The sequence below is a fragment of the Carlito syrichta genome, unplaced genomic scaffold, assembly GCF_000164805.1.
Source record: "Carlito syrichta isolate Samal-C Ts95f unplaced genomic scaffold, Tarsius_syrichta-2.0.1 Scaffold311474, whole genome shotgun sequence".
Classification (NCBI taxonomy): Eukaryota; Metazoa; Chordata; class Mammalia; order Primates; family Tarsiidae; genus Carlito; species Carlito syrichta.
The window spans coordinates 639,309-654,323 of NW_007255570.1; the positions used below are offsets into that span (position 1 = coordinate 639,309).

General features: G+C 37.2%; 1 protein-coding gene across 1 annotated transcript in view; it reads right to left on the reverse strand.

The window, feature by feature from the left end:
• Positions 1–983: 983 nt before the first annotated feature.
• The window catches only part of SUPT3H (SPT3 homolog, SAGA and STAGA complex component), a 92,265-nt gene continuing 78,233 nt past the window's right edge, over positions 984–15,015 (reverse strand). Inside the window, exons 6-7 of the mRNA XM_021717888.1 lie at positions 2,037–2,079; positions 984–1,341 (exon numbers count right to left, since the gene is read on the reverse strand). Of these exons, the coding sequence (XP_021573563.1) occupies positions 2,038–2,079 (42 nt within the window). The 3' untranslated portion in view covers positions 984–1,341; position 2,037. The remainder of the gene's footprint in view (positions 1,342–2,036; positions 2,080–15,015) is intronic.

A 15,015-nucleotide genomic window follows, 5' to 3' on the forward strand; every position in this document is an offset into this window, starting at 1 on the left:
TTTTCATCTGTAAACTGAGTAGTTGTTTTCAATGATCTCTAAGACTACCTTCTGCTCTAACATTATTCTATATAACATTTTATCTTAAGAGAATAATTTACTGAAGTCACATCTTCTGAAACTTTCATTCTGTAAATTTTCCATTTTTTCTATATCCACTGTTTAAGGAAATTTTATTTCACTTCAAATTTAGCATTGTGCAGGTCAGAGAAAGAACCTAAGTGTGGAAAAGAAAATAAAGAATTAAAAATATTAATATTGAGTAATTATGGGGACATCTACACTGGTTTAGGACAGACATAAATGACCTTGTTTTATTCCAAATTCAGCTCTGGCTTATGATGAAAAGTGAAAGGTTATTATATGAACTTTCTGGGCAAAACCAGATTTTATAAATAATTACCTGTCAGACTGTTCAAGATAGACAAACATACACCAGACCAACAAAAACACAGACCTGTCATATTTCTGAGAGAAATGTACGTTGAGTCTTCCTACTCTGGGACCATAAGATCAGGTAGAATAAAATGAAGGAAAAAAAATTAAACCCTATATTTTCTTTCTTGTGCATACTTTAAAATGTATATTGTGGAAGAGAAGGAATTTTGATGTAAAAAATTAGCCCCTGAAAATTTTACACCATCTATAAGCCTGGCAGATCGAAACCAAAACAATAAATGCTGCCATTTTAAAAGTTAGGATGTTTACTGCAAGCTTATAATTTTCCATGATTAGGGACGCCAAGGAAAATAAGAATGATGATAAAAAGAAAAGTTTAATCATACATTTCAACAAGCACAGTTGTAACATCAAAACCCTTTGGCAATATTGTAATATTATATATTTGTGTTTTTGTTCTTGACATGCACATTATTTTCCAAAAGGAGTAACAAAGAACAGGTAAATGACAGTTAACAAATATGAATAATTGTGGCATAAAATATTAACTGAGATTCACAATGATTTGACCACAAGAAAAAAAATCTTTCACATTTCTCATTTTATTATTTTTCACAAAGCCTGTTTCAAGCGTGTGAAAAAATTATGATAAAAGTAAAATTATACAAAACTCCCACAGAATTAAAGAAATAACTTCCTTTTTTGCAATTCTGTTTAATCAGGAACTGTACAATTATATCTGCCATGTTTTGGTTTGTTCCCAAGAGTTACAGTTCCTCATTTACTGGAGAAAGTATAGATTCCAGAAGAGTAGCTCAGCTGCTACCAGCAAGAAACTGCCAGCACACACTTCCAATCCAGTTGTGGAAATGCTGCTCCCCTTTAGTGACTGTGATTCCTTGGCTTCTCAATGGGCATGTGGCGGGGAGATGGGCCTGAGGACTGCAGAAACGAGAAAAGGAGGGAAATGACTCTGGGGGAAAAGCTTCTGTGTGAGGAAAAGTGCATGTGAAAGGCAGATGGCAGGAAGCTAGGAAGAAGGCACCTTGGAAGGGCACATGGTGATGGGTGAGGGGAGGGGCAGATGGGGACAGGCATGTCGTCATGTCAGTCAGAGCTTTGATCACGTAAGTTTATAAAATGAATAGATGTCTCTCAAATACATGTAGATATAATCAACAGATGTTGGAAAGTACAGTCAGTGGTATTAATAGAAGGGGAAGACAGTCTGTCCTTTTAATTTTGTTTCCTTTGTCACAATCTTGGATTCTAAAATATATCAAAACACAGACTAAACACTGGTGGGGCAGAGGGAACCACTGCTTTTAAGATATGTGAGTTGAGGCCTGTAAATCTATTCCAAATTAAAATCTCAAAACTGTGATCTGCATTCTTGTCCACCTACACACTATCCCAAACATCCTGCCATTAATTAGCTAAATGGCTCATCTAGTAAACAAGACTAATGACTGAGGGGTTGGGAAACAGCAGAGTCAGCCAGCTGAGAGTCACAAGTCAGCCCACTCCCTAGCCTACAGAGAGGGTACACTTGCATTTCGTTTTGTTCAAGGAGGGTAAAAGAAATCATCTTAATATAACATTGTGTTTCCTGTTGTTGCAGGCACCGTCATACTCACATCAGCAGGCTAGAAAAGCCATCCCATTCCTGCGGTAGGCACTCTGTCAAAGAAAAAGAAATCTGCAATGAATTATCACATCAAGTCAAACAAGAAAAGGAGGCAAAAAGCAAGCAAAACTTTCTTCCTGTTTTGTAGACTCTTTTGGCTACAATCTAATAGAATGCTTAATCTTAACTTTTCTGGTGGCAAAGCTATAGCAACCATTCTGTCTATTAAAAAGTCAGTGTGGTTAACAAGTGGTTAGTTATTCTATTTTTGGGAAGCGGAAGAGATGCAAAATAAGACATCCCATTTTGTTAATTGATTGGGCTTGGTTGGGTCAAAGAGATGTTATATCGAATCTGTCTTTTATAAACATGTGTTCTCTATTCGACATGCTCAAGAATTACTTCTAAGTATCTTAATAGTCTATAAATTACTGAGTCGTTATAGCCTTCCCAGGCCTAATTTATAGTCTGAATGAAAAGCTATGGGAGCCGACACTAACAAAGATTTTTCCTCCTTTCTAAAATTTGATGATTTCAAAGGAGTTCTGTACATTACAGATAGTATTAAAAATACAAATCTCATATAATTGTATATACATATGTGTGCATACAAATGTACATACTTCCATAAAAGAAAATAGAAAAATGGATTCTAATTGTAATAATATAATACATTCTAGTAAAGAAAGCAAAATTGTATGCTTTTCATTCCAAGTGATATATTTTGTATTTCAGGGTTGGAAGACCTGAACCACACAGGGCTGCTGTAACTTGTTTTGAATCTATTTTGAGACTTGGAGTTGAGCAGAATTAAAATTCAGGACTCAGGAATAAAATTCCCCTTTCACTGGCACATTTTTCATTATTTAAACTAGTAACAGTCACATATAGAGAATTCATAACACTCAATTAGATGAAATTTTTCTGCATTTTGTTTTCAGAAAAACAAATAAAATGATAAAAATCTCATATGAAAGATTTCTTTTCCCCTTAAGGTAATAACTCTGAAGCAGTTCTGGAGTCAGTATACTTTCAGCCCGATAAGTTAACCGTGGACAGCCATATTATAGGAAATAGAGAGTAACTATTTATGATCAAGATAATGCTATGGAGGCAGTGAAGAGTCTTAATTGGAAAAAAAAAAATTGAACAACATTACAATTATACTAGAAATGGAAAGTAGACCCAACCTTTTTAGAAAGACTTCCATCAACGTGAGGTGAAGCAAATATGGTTTTGTTGATAAACTTCTGTTAATCATAAAATTCAATTTGCTTGAAAACCTTCTCTCCAAATATATTGCTTACAGAGGATTTACTATGGTTGTCAGGTTTTGGAGCCCTGGCTGAAATTTCATCTGTTGCTTATGCCGCTATGCAGTTCACTCCGGATCAGTGTATCAGGAATGAGAAAACAGTGGCGCATTCCAGCTTTCACTCCTCAGCGTTCTCTCTCTGAGCTCGTTCTTTACCATGGGACTTTTTGTGTTGTAGAACACTTCTGGATTGAAATAAACATTCTAGCAAGGACTAGAAAATTCCAACTGCCTCCTAAGATCCTGCACTGGAGAACAGTGTTAAATGAGTTCCTCAGAGAACCTCAAATAACTTGCAGGGTGTCTCCCGCAACCACAGGCAGGAGAGCCGCGGGCAGGGAAGCAGCCCCTACCACCCGTGGCTGTCTTGGAGAGGCTCATGCCAAAGTAATACGCTTGGCTTCTTGACCATGATATTTTAAATTTTACAACCATAATGACAAGCTTTAACAAGACAAAAAATTTAAAACACAGGGATGGTTTCACATGGAGATAAAGGTACCTAGGTGTAAAGTTGCATTCCTCCCAAAGGTGAGTGGCTTAAGTGAGACTAGCTTGAGAAAGAAGACTGGGAAGACTGAATCTTGGCTGAGTGCACCAAGAAGTACCCAGGTTTTAACCTTTTCAGGGCTAGCAACTTGAAATAGTTCTCATTAGTATTGAAAAGATCACTTTTCAAAGATCAACTCACCTTCGCAGGTGATTAATTACCATGCTTGGCAAACAATTAAAAGATTACAGGTTTATTTAATAACATAGATCCTCAAGTACCCAAGTCTAATGAGACAACCAAAGTTTATAGCTGACACAGATTTTACAGAAGTAATGAATTCTTCCTGTTCTAATTCTAAAATAAAGAAGGAACAAACAAACTTGTGTAATTAGTGAAGAGCAATTTCAGCCAACTAGTCCCCTAGGGTCCTCCAGCCTGAGTCACTGCTTTTTCCTTTTGATGTGCAAAGGATGTATGCTGTCTATGTAAGGCAATTATGGGAACATCCCAAATTTGGCATCCTGTCCAGAGTAAGCAACTTTACAGGAAGATGGATGAAGACAACTCTTTTTGTGTCAACTGTGAATTTCTCTCTATTTGTGTTGCAAACGTTGAAGTTAAATTTAAACATCTCTTGGTGTGAGGGCCTTCCAGAGGCCACATTCTCATGAAATACTTTGCATCCCACTGATTTTCTTCTGTCAGATCCTGTGAAGGATTCCCAGTTCCATATCCTTACAAACACTCCTAGTTAGTAAAATTCAGACTTTGACCAGAAACAGTTAGGACCTCCACCTACTATTGAATTGTAAATTAATAAATAACACAATTAGATCTCTTCAACAAACTGGCTCCTACAAACCTATATACTATACACTTAAGCTTTATTTCTGATTTAATAAGAGCTCTGTTCTCAACTATTAGTTGCTCCTTTATGAATGTGTTGAAAAGTTCAGACATTTTAACATCTCTCAAAGTTAGCGGTAAACATGATGTTTAATTTTTGTTGTTGTTTGTTTTTGAGTCAGAGTCTTACTCTGTCGTCCAGGCTAGAGTGCAGTGGCATGCTCATGGCCACCGCAGCCTTGACTTGCTAGGCTCAGGTGATCCTTCCACCTCAGCCTTCCAAGAACTACAGGCGTGTGCCACCATACCTGGCTAATTTTTCTTTTTTTTTTTTAGTTGTAGAGACAAGGGCTCATCAAGTTGTCCAGGCTGGTCTCAAATCCCTGGGCTCAGGCAATCCTCTTGTCTCTGCATCCCAAAATGCTACGATTAAGGCAAGAGCCACACTCCTAGCCGATACTTAATGTTTTTAAGGACTAACCTTAATTCCTAGTTTTCTGTTTTTTGAATTGAGGACCTAATTTTTGACATTCATTTATTCATTCAGCTCCAAATTATGACCTGTACCAATGTGTCAATGAATGTGTAACCAATGTGGATAAGCACATACAGATTCTACCTACTGCACTGGGCATTGGTGGGGAAGTTAATTTGTAAGTTTACACATTAAAAAATGACTCCCCCCTTATCTATATATGGACAAGCTAGAGAAAACATATGATTTACTTCCTTTTTAAAAAATGGGTCATTCTTAGTTATATCTTAAGGAACATAAACTAACATTAAAAAGCAAAAGATTGCCTTGCTCTGTGGCTCACATCCATAATCCCAGCATGTTGGGAGGCTGAGGTAGGAGGATGGCTTGAGGCCAGGAGTTTGAGACCTGCCTGGGCAACATAGCAAGACCTCATCCCTACACAAAATTAAATTAGCTGGGCATGGTAGCAGGTACCTGCAGTCCTAGCTACTTGGGAGGCTGAGGTGGGAGTATCACTTAAGCCCAGGAATTCAAGGTTGCACTGAGCTTTGATCGAACCATTGCACTAGACTGGGTAACAGAGTAAGACTCTCTGTTAAAAAAAAAAAAAAAAGAAAGAAAGAAAAAGAAAAGAAAAATATCTTAAGCAGAAGATAAATATGATACAAACTTATTCTATAGCTCCAGGTTAAATGTTAGTGGTGTGCATTATGTGTACTATTAGCATAATTAATAAAGCTTTTAACTATGGATAAAAACCATTCTTCCCTCCAGTTCAGATATACATTTTATTCTTACTACCTTCCCTGATTCTTTCCTGTTTTCTCAAACCTTAAATAAAATAGCATAAAAATTCCATCACTGAGCTCACACTAACTGGACAGAGGAAAAAAATTCATTGTAGTAGGTCTCAAATTCCCTTACAAATACTTTATTTCTTAAAAGTCCAAGAAAGAGGATTTTGGGGTCTAGTGCTGAAAATCCTATACATTTGCTTAATCTGATTTTAGCCAAGCTATATCAAGTTCTTACTCTGTATAAATCATGGTGTGCTTGGTGGTCCAAAGGACACAAAGGTAAGTAAGGCAAGTCCTGTCTTCACTAAGTTTTCAAGTTAACGCCAATGTTTTAACCACCACCAGTAAAATGCAGTGAGAAGTCATTCTTGATGTATGGAAGATAGAAGAACAAAGCAGAGGTTTTTCTTTTAATCATAATATTTAATTTCAATCAATATTTTAGACAGGCATGAGATCTGTATATTTCTCAAGGTAGGGAGGAGCAAAGAAAAAAAATGCTGAGACACATGGTTTTATGGTTTATGAAATATTTTCATGCCTGTATCTAATTAGAGCCTTATCACACTAGTAAAAAAGGTCTCATAGTCTCTTTTTTAAAGTGACAGAACTATCTCTCCTGGTTAATGTCAAAGCAAAATAAATAAATAAATAAATAAATAAAAAGTTACATGACTAGTGAGTGGTAGATTTAGGGTTTAAAACCCAGAGCCTGTATTCTTTTCATTATACTACGCTGTCTTTTACATTAAACCAAACAACTGCTCAATCCGCACCCCCTCAACTGGCATAATTTATTCCATCTATAGACACATATTCTAGTCCTAACAAATTCAATTATTGATGGACATCCCTTAAAGGGCAAATTAAAACTGTACTTCAAATTTAAACTAGATTGGCCTGGTATAATACTTAAGAGTGCAGAGATACGCCGGGCTTGGTGGCTCAGCCTGTAATCCCGTGCCTTTGGGAGGCTGAGGTGAGTGGATTGCCTGAGCCCACAGGTTCGAGACCCACCTGGGCAGGGAGACCTCATCTCTACCAAAAAAAAAAAAAAAAAAAAAAATTAGCCAGGCGTGGTAATGTGCGCCTGTAGTTCCAGCTACTTGGAAGGCTGAGGGGGAAGGATTGCCAGAGCCCAGCAGCTTGAGGCTGCGGTGGCCGGGAGTGGCTACTGCACTCTAGTCTGGGCGACAGTGAGACTCCAACTCAAAAAAAAAAAAAAGAGTGCAGAGAAGGACCTTGAATTTGTATCTCTCATATTTCTCACTTCCAAGCCACCTGTAGACCAGGCATAGTTGTTTTCTTCCCCAGATGCTGAGATGCCACTGCTTGGAGCACAACCTGTCTGACTGCTACAACATGTTTAATGCCATAATGAAAAAGGAATTTGGAAACTAAATCCACTAAACCAAGCGGAACAAACCCTTTGCCAACATTTAGAATAAAGGAATGGTGGAACTTTGGAATCTGGAAGAATCTATGAATTTCTCTATCCCAATTCTTAATTTAACAGATGAAAACATTAATTCCCAGGGAGTGTGGCACATCTATGGTGACATGGGGAAAGCCCAGGATTCCTGACTTGTTCTAGGACTCTTTATTCTGTCCAAAGCTATGTGTTTAGCTTCTCTGGCCTTAATGGGGAAAACAGATGCAAGGAAAGAAGTTGTTTTTCTGGATTAAGAGCCCTTGAGAGGAGAACAAAAGTGAAGGGACTTGGGGGCAGAGACATGACTTGATGTCCAAAACAGTACAGCTGAGTAGTTAGGAGTCAAACCATTCTGAGCTCTTAGTCCTACTTCTGGCTCTTCTGCTATATGATTAGCCCTCCAGTGGAGAATCAATTTTCCTGAGTGTCCCAAATAATTTTGATAAATGGACACAATATCAAAATAAGATAAGCCTGGTTGAAAGGTTCTGTGGCAAATTCATGCATCTTTAGGATCTTCAAAGGGGTGAAATACCATGATTTTCACTGAAGTCTTATGGCTTTGCTCAGTATCTGATTTAGGGCTGAGCAAATAAAGTGGCATGCCTGGATCTGTTTGGGGTTGGCCAATTTGGGTTAAATCCAGCAGTAAAAGGGACAATAAAAAGATTTGGAACATATACTCACCCTCTCCCAAACTACTGTTAACTTCTAATTAACTAAGTGTAGAGTAGACTCGCTGCATTTGGGATGATTTGTGGGCCACAGGAGCTGCCCTGTTCTCAAGAGGCTGAAAGTTTTCCAAACACTCTGCTCTAGTCCACAGAGATAAAGAAGATACAGAGGGTAGAGGTTCTACGGCTACTGGCTTTGCTTTGCTGGGAGGAAAAGGTAGGGAGGTAGTGGAGCAAATTGGAAACAACAGGTTTTCATTAGTGCTTACTTATTATGCTAACCTAAATATCTGGTTATTGGAACACCCAGTTGAGCCTGGGTTGGGAAGGCAGGCATACTGCTGAATTTCATGTGCAGATGCTGCTTTACAAGTCAACTAAATTACTCTCCTCCTGCTGTACCTCACTCACAAACTTGTGAGTGCAACTGGCCTTTTTTTACCTCTCTTCTGGTAGCAGAATGGGAGACTATATCAGATTGTCTCGAACTTAGGCCATCTCAAATCCCACTGCCCCCACACGCCTGAAGTCAGCCCTGCTTTCTGTGGGGTTGTTAGATTCAGAGTCCAAGGCCTCTCCTGGTCCCTGCATTCGCCTAAGGAGATGACCATGCTCTGAAAGACATATTGTTTTGTTTTAATACTACAAATCTTTGAAGCTCTGGAGCTTCATATCAAAGCCATGCAATAGCTTTTTAAAAGATAAAATATGCCCCTTTCTTTGCTGCCCTGTGTCTGCGTGTGGGCAAGAGATTTAATTATAATGACTAAAGCTGAATGGTGGTCTAAGACTCTTAAAATCAAAGTGGGAATCATGGCTGAATTTCATTAGCAAACATAAATACAAATAGGCACATCTTGTTTGTACCATTGCCATGTGACTTTTCGTTTTTTGATAATTTCATTCTAACTCTGATATTTCAGAGAATCTAAATTGAACCATATGATGTATTACACTGCAACATGCAGAACTCTTCATCAAACTTTTTCCTTTTTGTATACATCCTCCACGTTATAAATATCCTGTGAAAATCACAGAAGGCAATTTGTCAGACAGCAGAGTCTTGATTTAAGAACAGTGGAGGGAGCGCTGCCCTTTAAATAAGAGGTCTTCTCCAGCTGGCAGAGTGGGAAAAATATATCAAGTATTAATGCTCGTTATACTCCAAGCAACTGGGAGCCCATAAATCTTGAGAAACTTGTCACTTTATGCTTAATATTCTCTAAATCTGTGTCAGTCTCTCCTTATTTCATTAAAAAATACTAACATTGGGCTTTATAAATTCTTCAGTTATTACCAACTTGTTCTGGCATTCCAAATACAAAAATCTCTAAATTAAATTTAGTTATTAAAAGTTACCATGTCTAATTGCTCGTCATTTCAAGTTATATAAGATGTGTTAAGATTTTTTGTTGCTTTTGTTGAGAGAAATAATTAAGTGCCTGATGCAAACAACACTGTATTTTAGAAAAAAGAGGTTTTTTGTAAATGTTATCTTTAGCAATTTAAAAAGAGTTATGTATAAATTACTCATTCCATAATAGTGTATAAACTTAAATACACCTATGTTTAATAATAATTTAATGTCAATGATGTTAAACATTTCTTTAGCTACTTTATATTATAAGCAATCAAAACAAACATCTGAAATTATTCCAAGCTGCAAACACATATAAGTATACATGTAAAAAGTGCCAGGAGTTACTAACTCAAACAACAATTTTTGTGGGGGCTCAGCTCTAACAGTTAATTTTCACTTCACTTGATTGGCCTACAGTGTCCAGAAGGCCTGAGAACTTGCTGTTCTATTTATCTCTGTATGTCCAGGGCATAATCCAATGCTTGGCAAATAAGATAGGTGCTTAATAAATACTCATTTAATGAAAGAGTGAATTTGGCTAGTGGGTAGTGGGTAGCTAGACAATAATGAGAAATGCTAACATGTCTTCACCATGAGAGCAAGGGTTGGAATAGTTTCAGTTCCTAAAAATTGGGCTTAGACCTCACCATTCTGCAAGAGAACCATCAGCAGCAGTTGTTGAGAAAAATAAACTAGTGACCTTGATAACCCAACCATTAGCAATGTTTCAAAGCAAACAATTACTTTTATATTAGGTCTCAGTTCCCAGTGAGTATGTTTCTTGACTTTTCCTTATTGATTATCAGCCAGAAGTGAAAACTTATGCATCAATCTAGCCAATTGCCTTGTTTGCTAGAAAGAGAGTATCCAAGTTATCTAAGACAACACCGTCAAATTATTTTGATGAGTCTAAACATTTTAAGTTTAAATATTCTGTTAAGAAAAATTATAATTAAGTAACTTCATAGTAGATCATAGGTTTTTTCCCTATAATCTTGGTTTTGTGGTCATGTGACTCAGTTGCAATTTCAAGGTCTTATAGACAATACTGATACAAGACGAGAATAAAAAGAAAATACTCTCTTAATGGCCTTTGCCACATCAAAAAACATAACACAAGGAATAAGAACAAAGAGAGCAATAGCTGTTTCCCAATGGTCAATATTAAATTGATTGGACAGTAAATAAATTACAATTAAGGTTCTTAAGAATCCTTTAAAGACAACGAGTACCAAAAATTATGACAGAAAAATCAGGAGACAGTAGTTAATAGTATCAATGACATTTGGTAGCCACCTGAAAAGGTATATTTCTATAATTTATCTTAGCCAAAAGGCCTCTGAGAAGCAATAGGGAAGGTCTATTTCTGTATAAACCTACAGTCATTCATTTACTTAGTCATTCAACAAATACAGAGTACAAGGTGCAACTGAATACAGCAGTACCACAGATGTGGTTTCTGCCCTTTGTGGTGAACAGACAGATGGAAAGACGCCTATTGAGTGAGAAGTCACAAAAATGATAGAAGTTAAAAAATGAGAACAGAATGTAATAGGCTATAAAGGGGGCAGCAGTGGTAGATGGTGGTGACCAAGGAGGCTTTTTGAAGAAGGGATACAGCTGAGACCTGAATGGGGATAGGAAGGGTATGGGTGGAGGGACAGAAGAGTGAGTATTCTAGGTAAGACCAAGGGGAGGAATCTTTACTTATCTTGTTCCCAAATGTCAGTCTATAAGCTAGTCAATAAATATTAAATCCAAGACACCAACCCGAACTTCCTTCCATTAAAGGGTTTCTCTTAATTCAGTCAAGAAATACTCATGTCATGTTAAGCATTCATCCAATTCTTTTGAATCACTGCTTTCGACCTGATATAAACTCTTTATATGAAATTGAAATACTCTCTCTTGATATTTAATTCCAAATTGAACTACTATAAGCTGTCAATGGAGGGCACACCTCTTTCATGCCTTTGTGCCTTTTTCCTTACAGTTAGATGTTCTTGAGACACTATGAACATAGTCTTTACCTCATGCATATAATACACCTATATTTCTGTAACAGAGATGCATTAATGAACTTTGCCATGGACATTTACAGAACATGCCTTAGCCATTTTGATACTTGATATTTGATATTTGATGTCCAAAATATAAAAAATAATCAAATATAAAAAATAATCGAAGTTTCTTCTCTGGTGTCGAAGATTAATTTGAACAGATCTATATCATATTAAGTGATTAATTAAATCTCTTGAGGTATGGAACCAACCCAAGTCAGATATATTATTTACATAGTAGTGACAGCATTCATTTTATTGGGTATTCTCTAATTCTAGAAGGTAAGCTTTTGGGGTCACAGTAACTAGACTCCTGCACTGGCCCAGATCACTCCTATCATACCACTGTGCAAATCAACTGCTTACTGGTCATATTGTCTCTCAACAACAGTGAAAATGTTGAGGTTGAGCACATCAAAAAGAAATGTTGCTTCACTTTTAACAGAAGTTATTACAATTTAAAATATGTGAACCATGTTTTGTTTATTAGTCAACAGCTACATTAACAAAATAGATCTTCAGAAGGGCTTAAAAAAGTCGGTACCAACCTTAGCCTAGAGAATTAAGAAGTCAGTTGAAATTCTTGTTCCAGACTGGTTGGCAAAAATAGAGATCAGAGTCATCCTTGCGAAAGAACATGGCTGTTGTGTTTCAGTGATTCTTAGCACGTGAGTTCTTGAGGACTGGCTACCTGAATTCTGCCTTTATGAATTCCATCATGTGGGACTCGAAGGAAAAGTAGGCCGGCACCCTATGAAGTGTAGTTTCAAGATGTACAGCCTCCACTTTTCAGGTAATTCAGACACTCGTGTCAACCAGGTTTTAGGAGAAGGGAAGGAAGTCTATTTTGCAAATGTACCCTCCGTATCTCCAGTTCACTTGGTGGTGGCAGTGACCGCGAAGGCTGGTTCCCCCACTCTCAGGACCGACCAGCCTCCTGTGCACTCATCAGCCTCTTATTCACCAACCCACGGGAGGGGAGAGGCGGTAAGCTAAGGCCCGAGAAGCTTGCTGAGAGAAAAGATGAGAGAACAAAGCTCAAAGAAATATAGTATTTCAATCAAAGTCTAAAATTTGTAAAAGTGGTTTTGGTCCCCATATTGTAAAAATATTTATCCAAGAAACTCCTACTCGGGTGTGAACATCCCACTTCTAGTGGGATTTTGTTTGGCAAAGGGCTGTGAAAGAGTGGAAGCTAATACAGAACATGTCTATAAACAAATTTATTTAGTTAGTACAGATTGACACATTCACTAGAGGATTTCGGCAATTACATGTGTAAAACTATTTCCTACAGTGGTTTCCTTTTGTGATTTTGCTAATTTATTCAATCTAGGTCATTTTCATGCATTGACTGTTATAAGCCATTTAGCCACCCAGGCTGAAATGAACATATGGAGACTCTCTGCCTTCTTTCCAATTCTTCATGTAAACATAATTATATGGTAATATTAAAGAGTCAAATTTTTAATGAAAATGTCATGTCAAGTTGTAATACCTTAAAACATGTTGGAATCTAACTTTGGAGAGGAGAAATTTGGGAGTTTGGTTCTGTATACATAATGCATGAAGGTATGTGATAAAATTCAAAACCTGTATAAATGTATCTGTATTCAATATGTATTTTTAATTCAATTATAATTATAAAAACAAAATAAAACCACACACTTGCAAAATTGTAACTTTTAACAAATGTATGTTCATTGAAATGAATAACCTCAACTTTGGAAATGTTTTGATTATAATTCTCTAATAACATATTTTGATTTAGAAATGTTCACATTATTAATTAATAATATTTTAAACCTTGTTTTAGCTATTATTATAGCTCCCACAGTGACTTACATTTAGATGATCAATAAATATTTGGTGAATAGTGTTTACTTAAACATTATTCAAGTTTGTTTGGGTAGTCCTTGCTATGGTGTGAATGTGCTCTGTCCCCACCAAACTCATGGTAAAGCTTGGTCCTCAATGTGGCAATGTTGGGAGGTGGGGTCCACTGGGAGGTGTTTTAAGGATACCCACAGGCAACCCTTGGGATCCCCTCCCACTGAGGGAAATTTTCTGTCTTCTCAATAAATCCTGCTTTCAAAAAAACAAAAACAAAAAAAGGATACCCACGTGGGAGTTGTACTTCTGGTAGCAACTGACTGAGAGAATACGTAAAGCCTTAAATAACATGCTTAAATAAATTTTATTAATCACAACAGTATCTGCATACCATTGAAAAACATCAAGACATCAGTTATTCCCATATATAGAAGACAATGCTTAATGTGCCTTTGGGTGTGGGAATGTCCCAATTCTAACTTTAAGGCTGCTGGGGAACTCAGGTTCACAGGTTTGGAAATGTCTCTCTGGCTTGCATTTGTTTATTCATTTGTTCATTTACTCATTCACAATTATTTATTAAGTGCTATGACATGCCATGCAGTGCTCTAAGTGCTGGGGATGTACCACGAATACATGAAATCCTACTTTCTAGTAAGGTGAGATAGTAGATAGACCCACAACCACAATATGACAGTGATGATAAGTGCTATGAAGACAAATAAGGTAGGGTGAGGGGACAGAGAGAGATGAGGTGGGAATGCTGCCTCTCTGATAAGGTGATGTTTAGAGGCCTGAATGAAGTAAGGGAGGGAGATAAGCAGACACCCAAGTGCAGATGGCCTATGAATGGAAGAGCAGAGTGTGGGCGCATAACTGAAATCATATTTAAATGGAAAACCTTGGTAGGATGCTGGGACTTGGAGAATGTTCCATCTTCCTTCCAATATTTTTCTAGGCACCTTCTCTGTGAAAGGCACATGATAGGCTCTGAAGAGCTAGTAAAACAATCATTGTTCTTATCCCATTGGGTCAGGAAGTAGGCAGAGAAGAAAGTTACTTAGCCATACGCTTGTGTGTGCACACACAGGCATATGCAAATGCACTCATGAACACTTAAAGCCTTCAAAGGTCTTTTAAAAAATGATAGTCACAGTCGTACTCAGTCCCATGTATGTGACAGAGCCATGCTTCAAACCAAAAAAGGAAGATTAATTGATATTCAGTGGTCAGTGCTAATGCTTTCAATGGCAAAAACAGAGTGTGAGATCTAACAACATTATATTTGCAAATAATAAATAAACCATCTTCCAATCAATGCTTCTGTTTTCTTTTGTTACCCTCTAAATACGACCCAAATGGTTAAATGATCTTTCCTTATAGATGGTTAGATTTCAGTTGTATTTCCCTCACAAATTTCTTTAAGCCCACCAGTGCCACACAGCATGTGAGTATTCACATGCTAAGAGAGAAAAGTACACTAATCACATCAGTACCCTGAAGTCACCTGGGAAGAAGAGATGCTGTATATTTATTTGGAACACTTATCTGTGTTCATGACTTAGATATAGCAGAGGGCAAATATTAACTATGAAAATTTCAAGGAGCATCATGTATTATATGTGACCAATTACTCTTTTAACTTTGAGGTTTTGTAGAGAGTTTGTTTAGCCTTGGCAAGTAACATGAACTCTATCAACA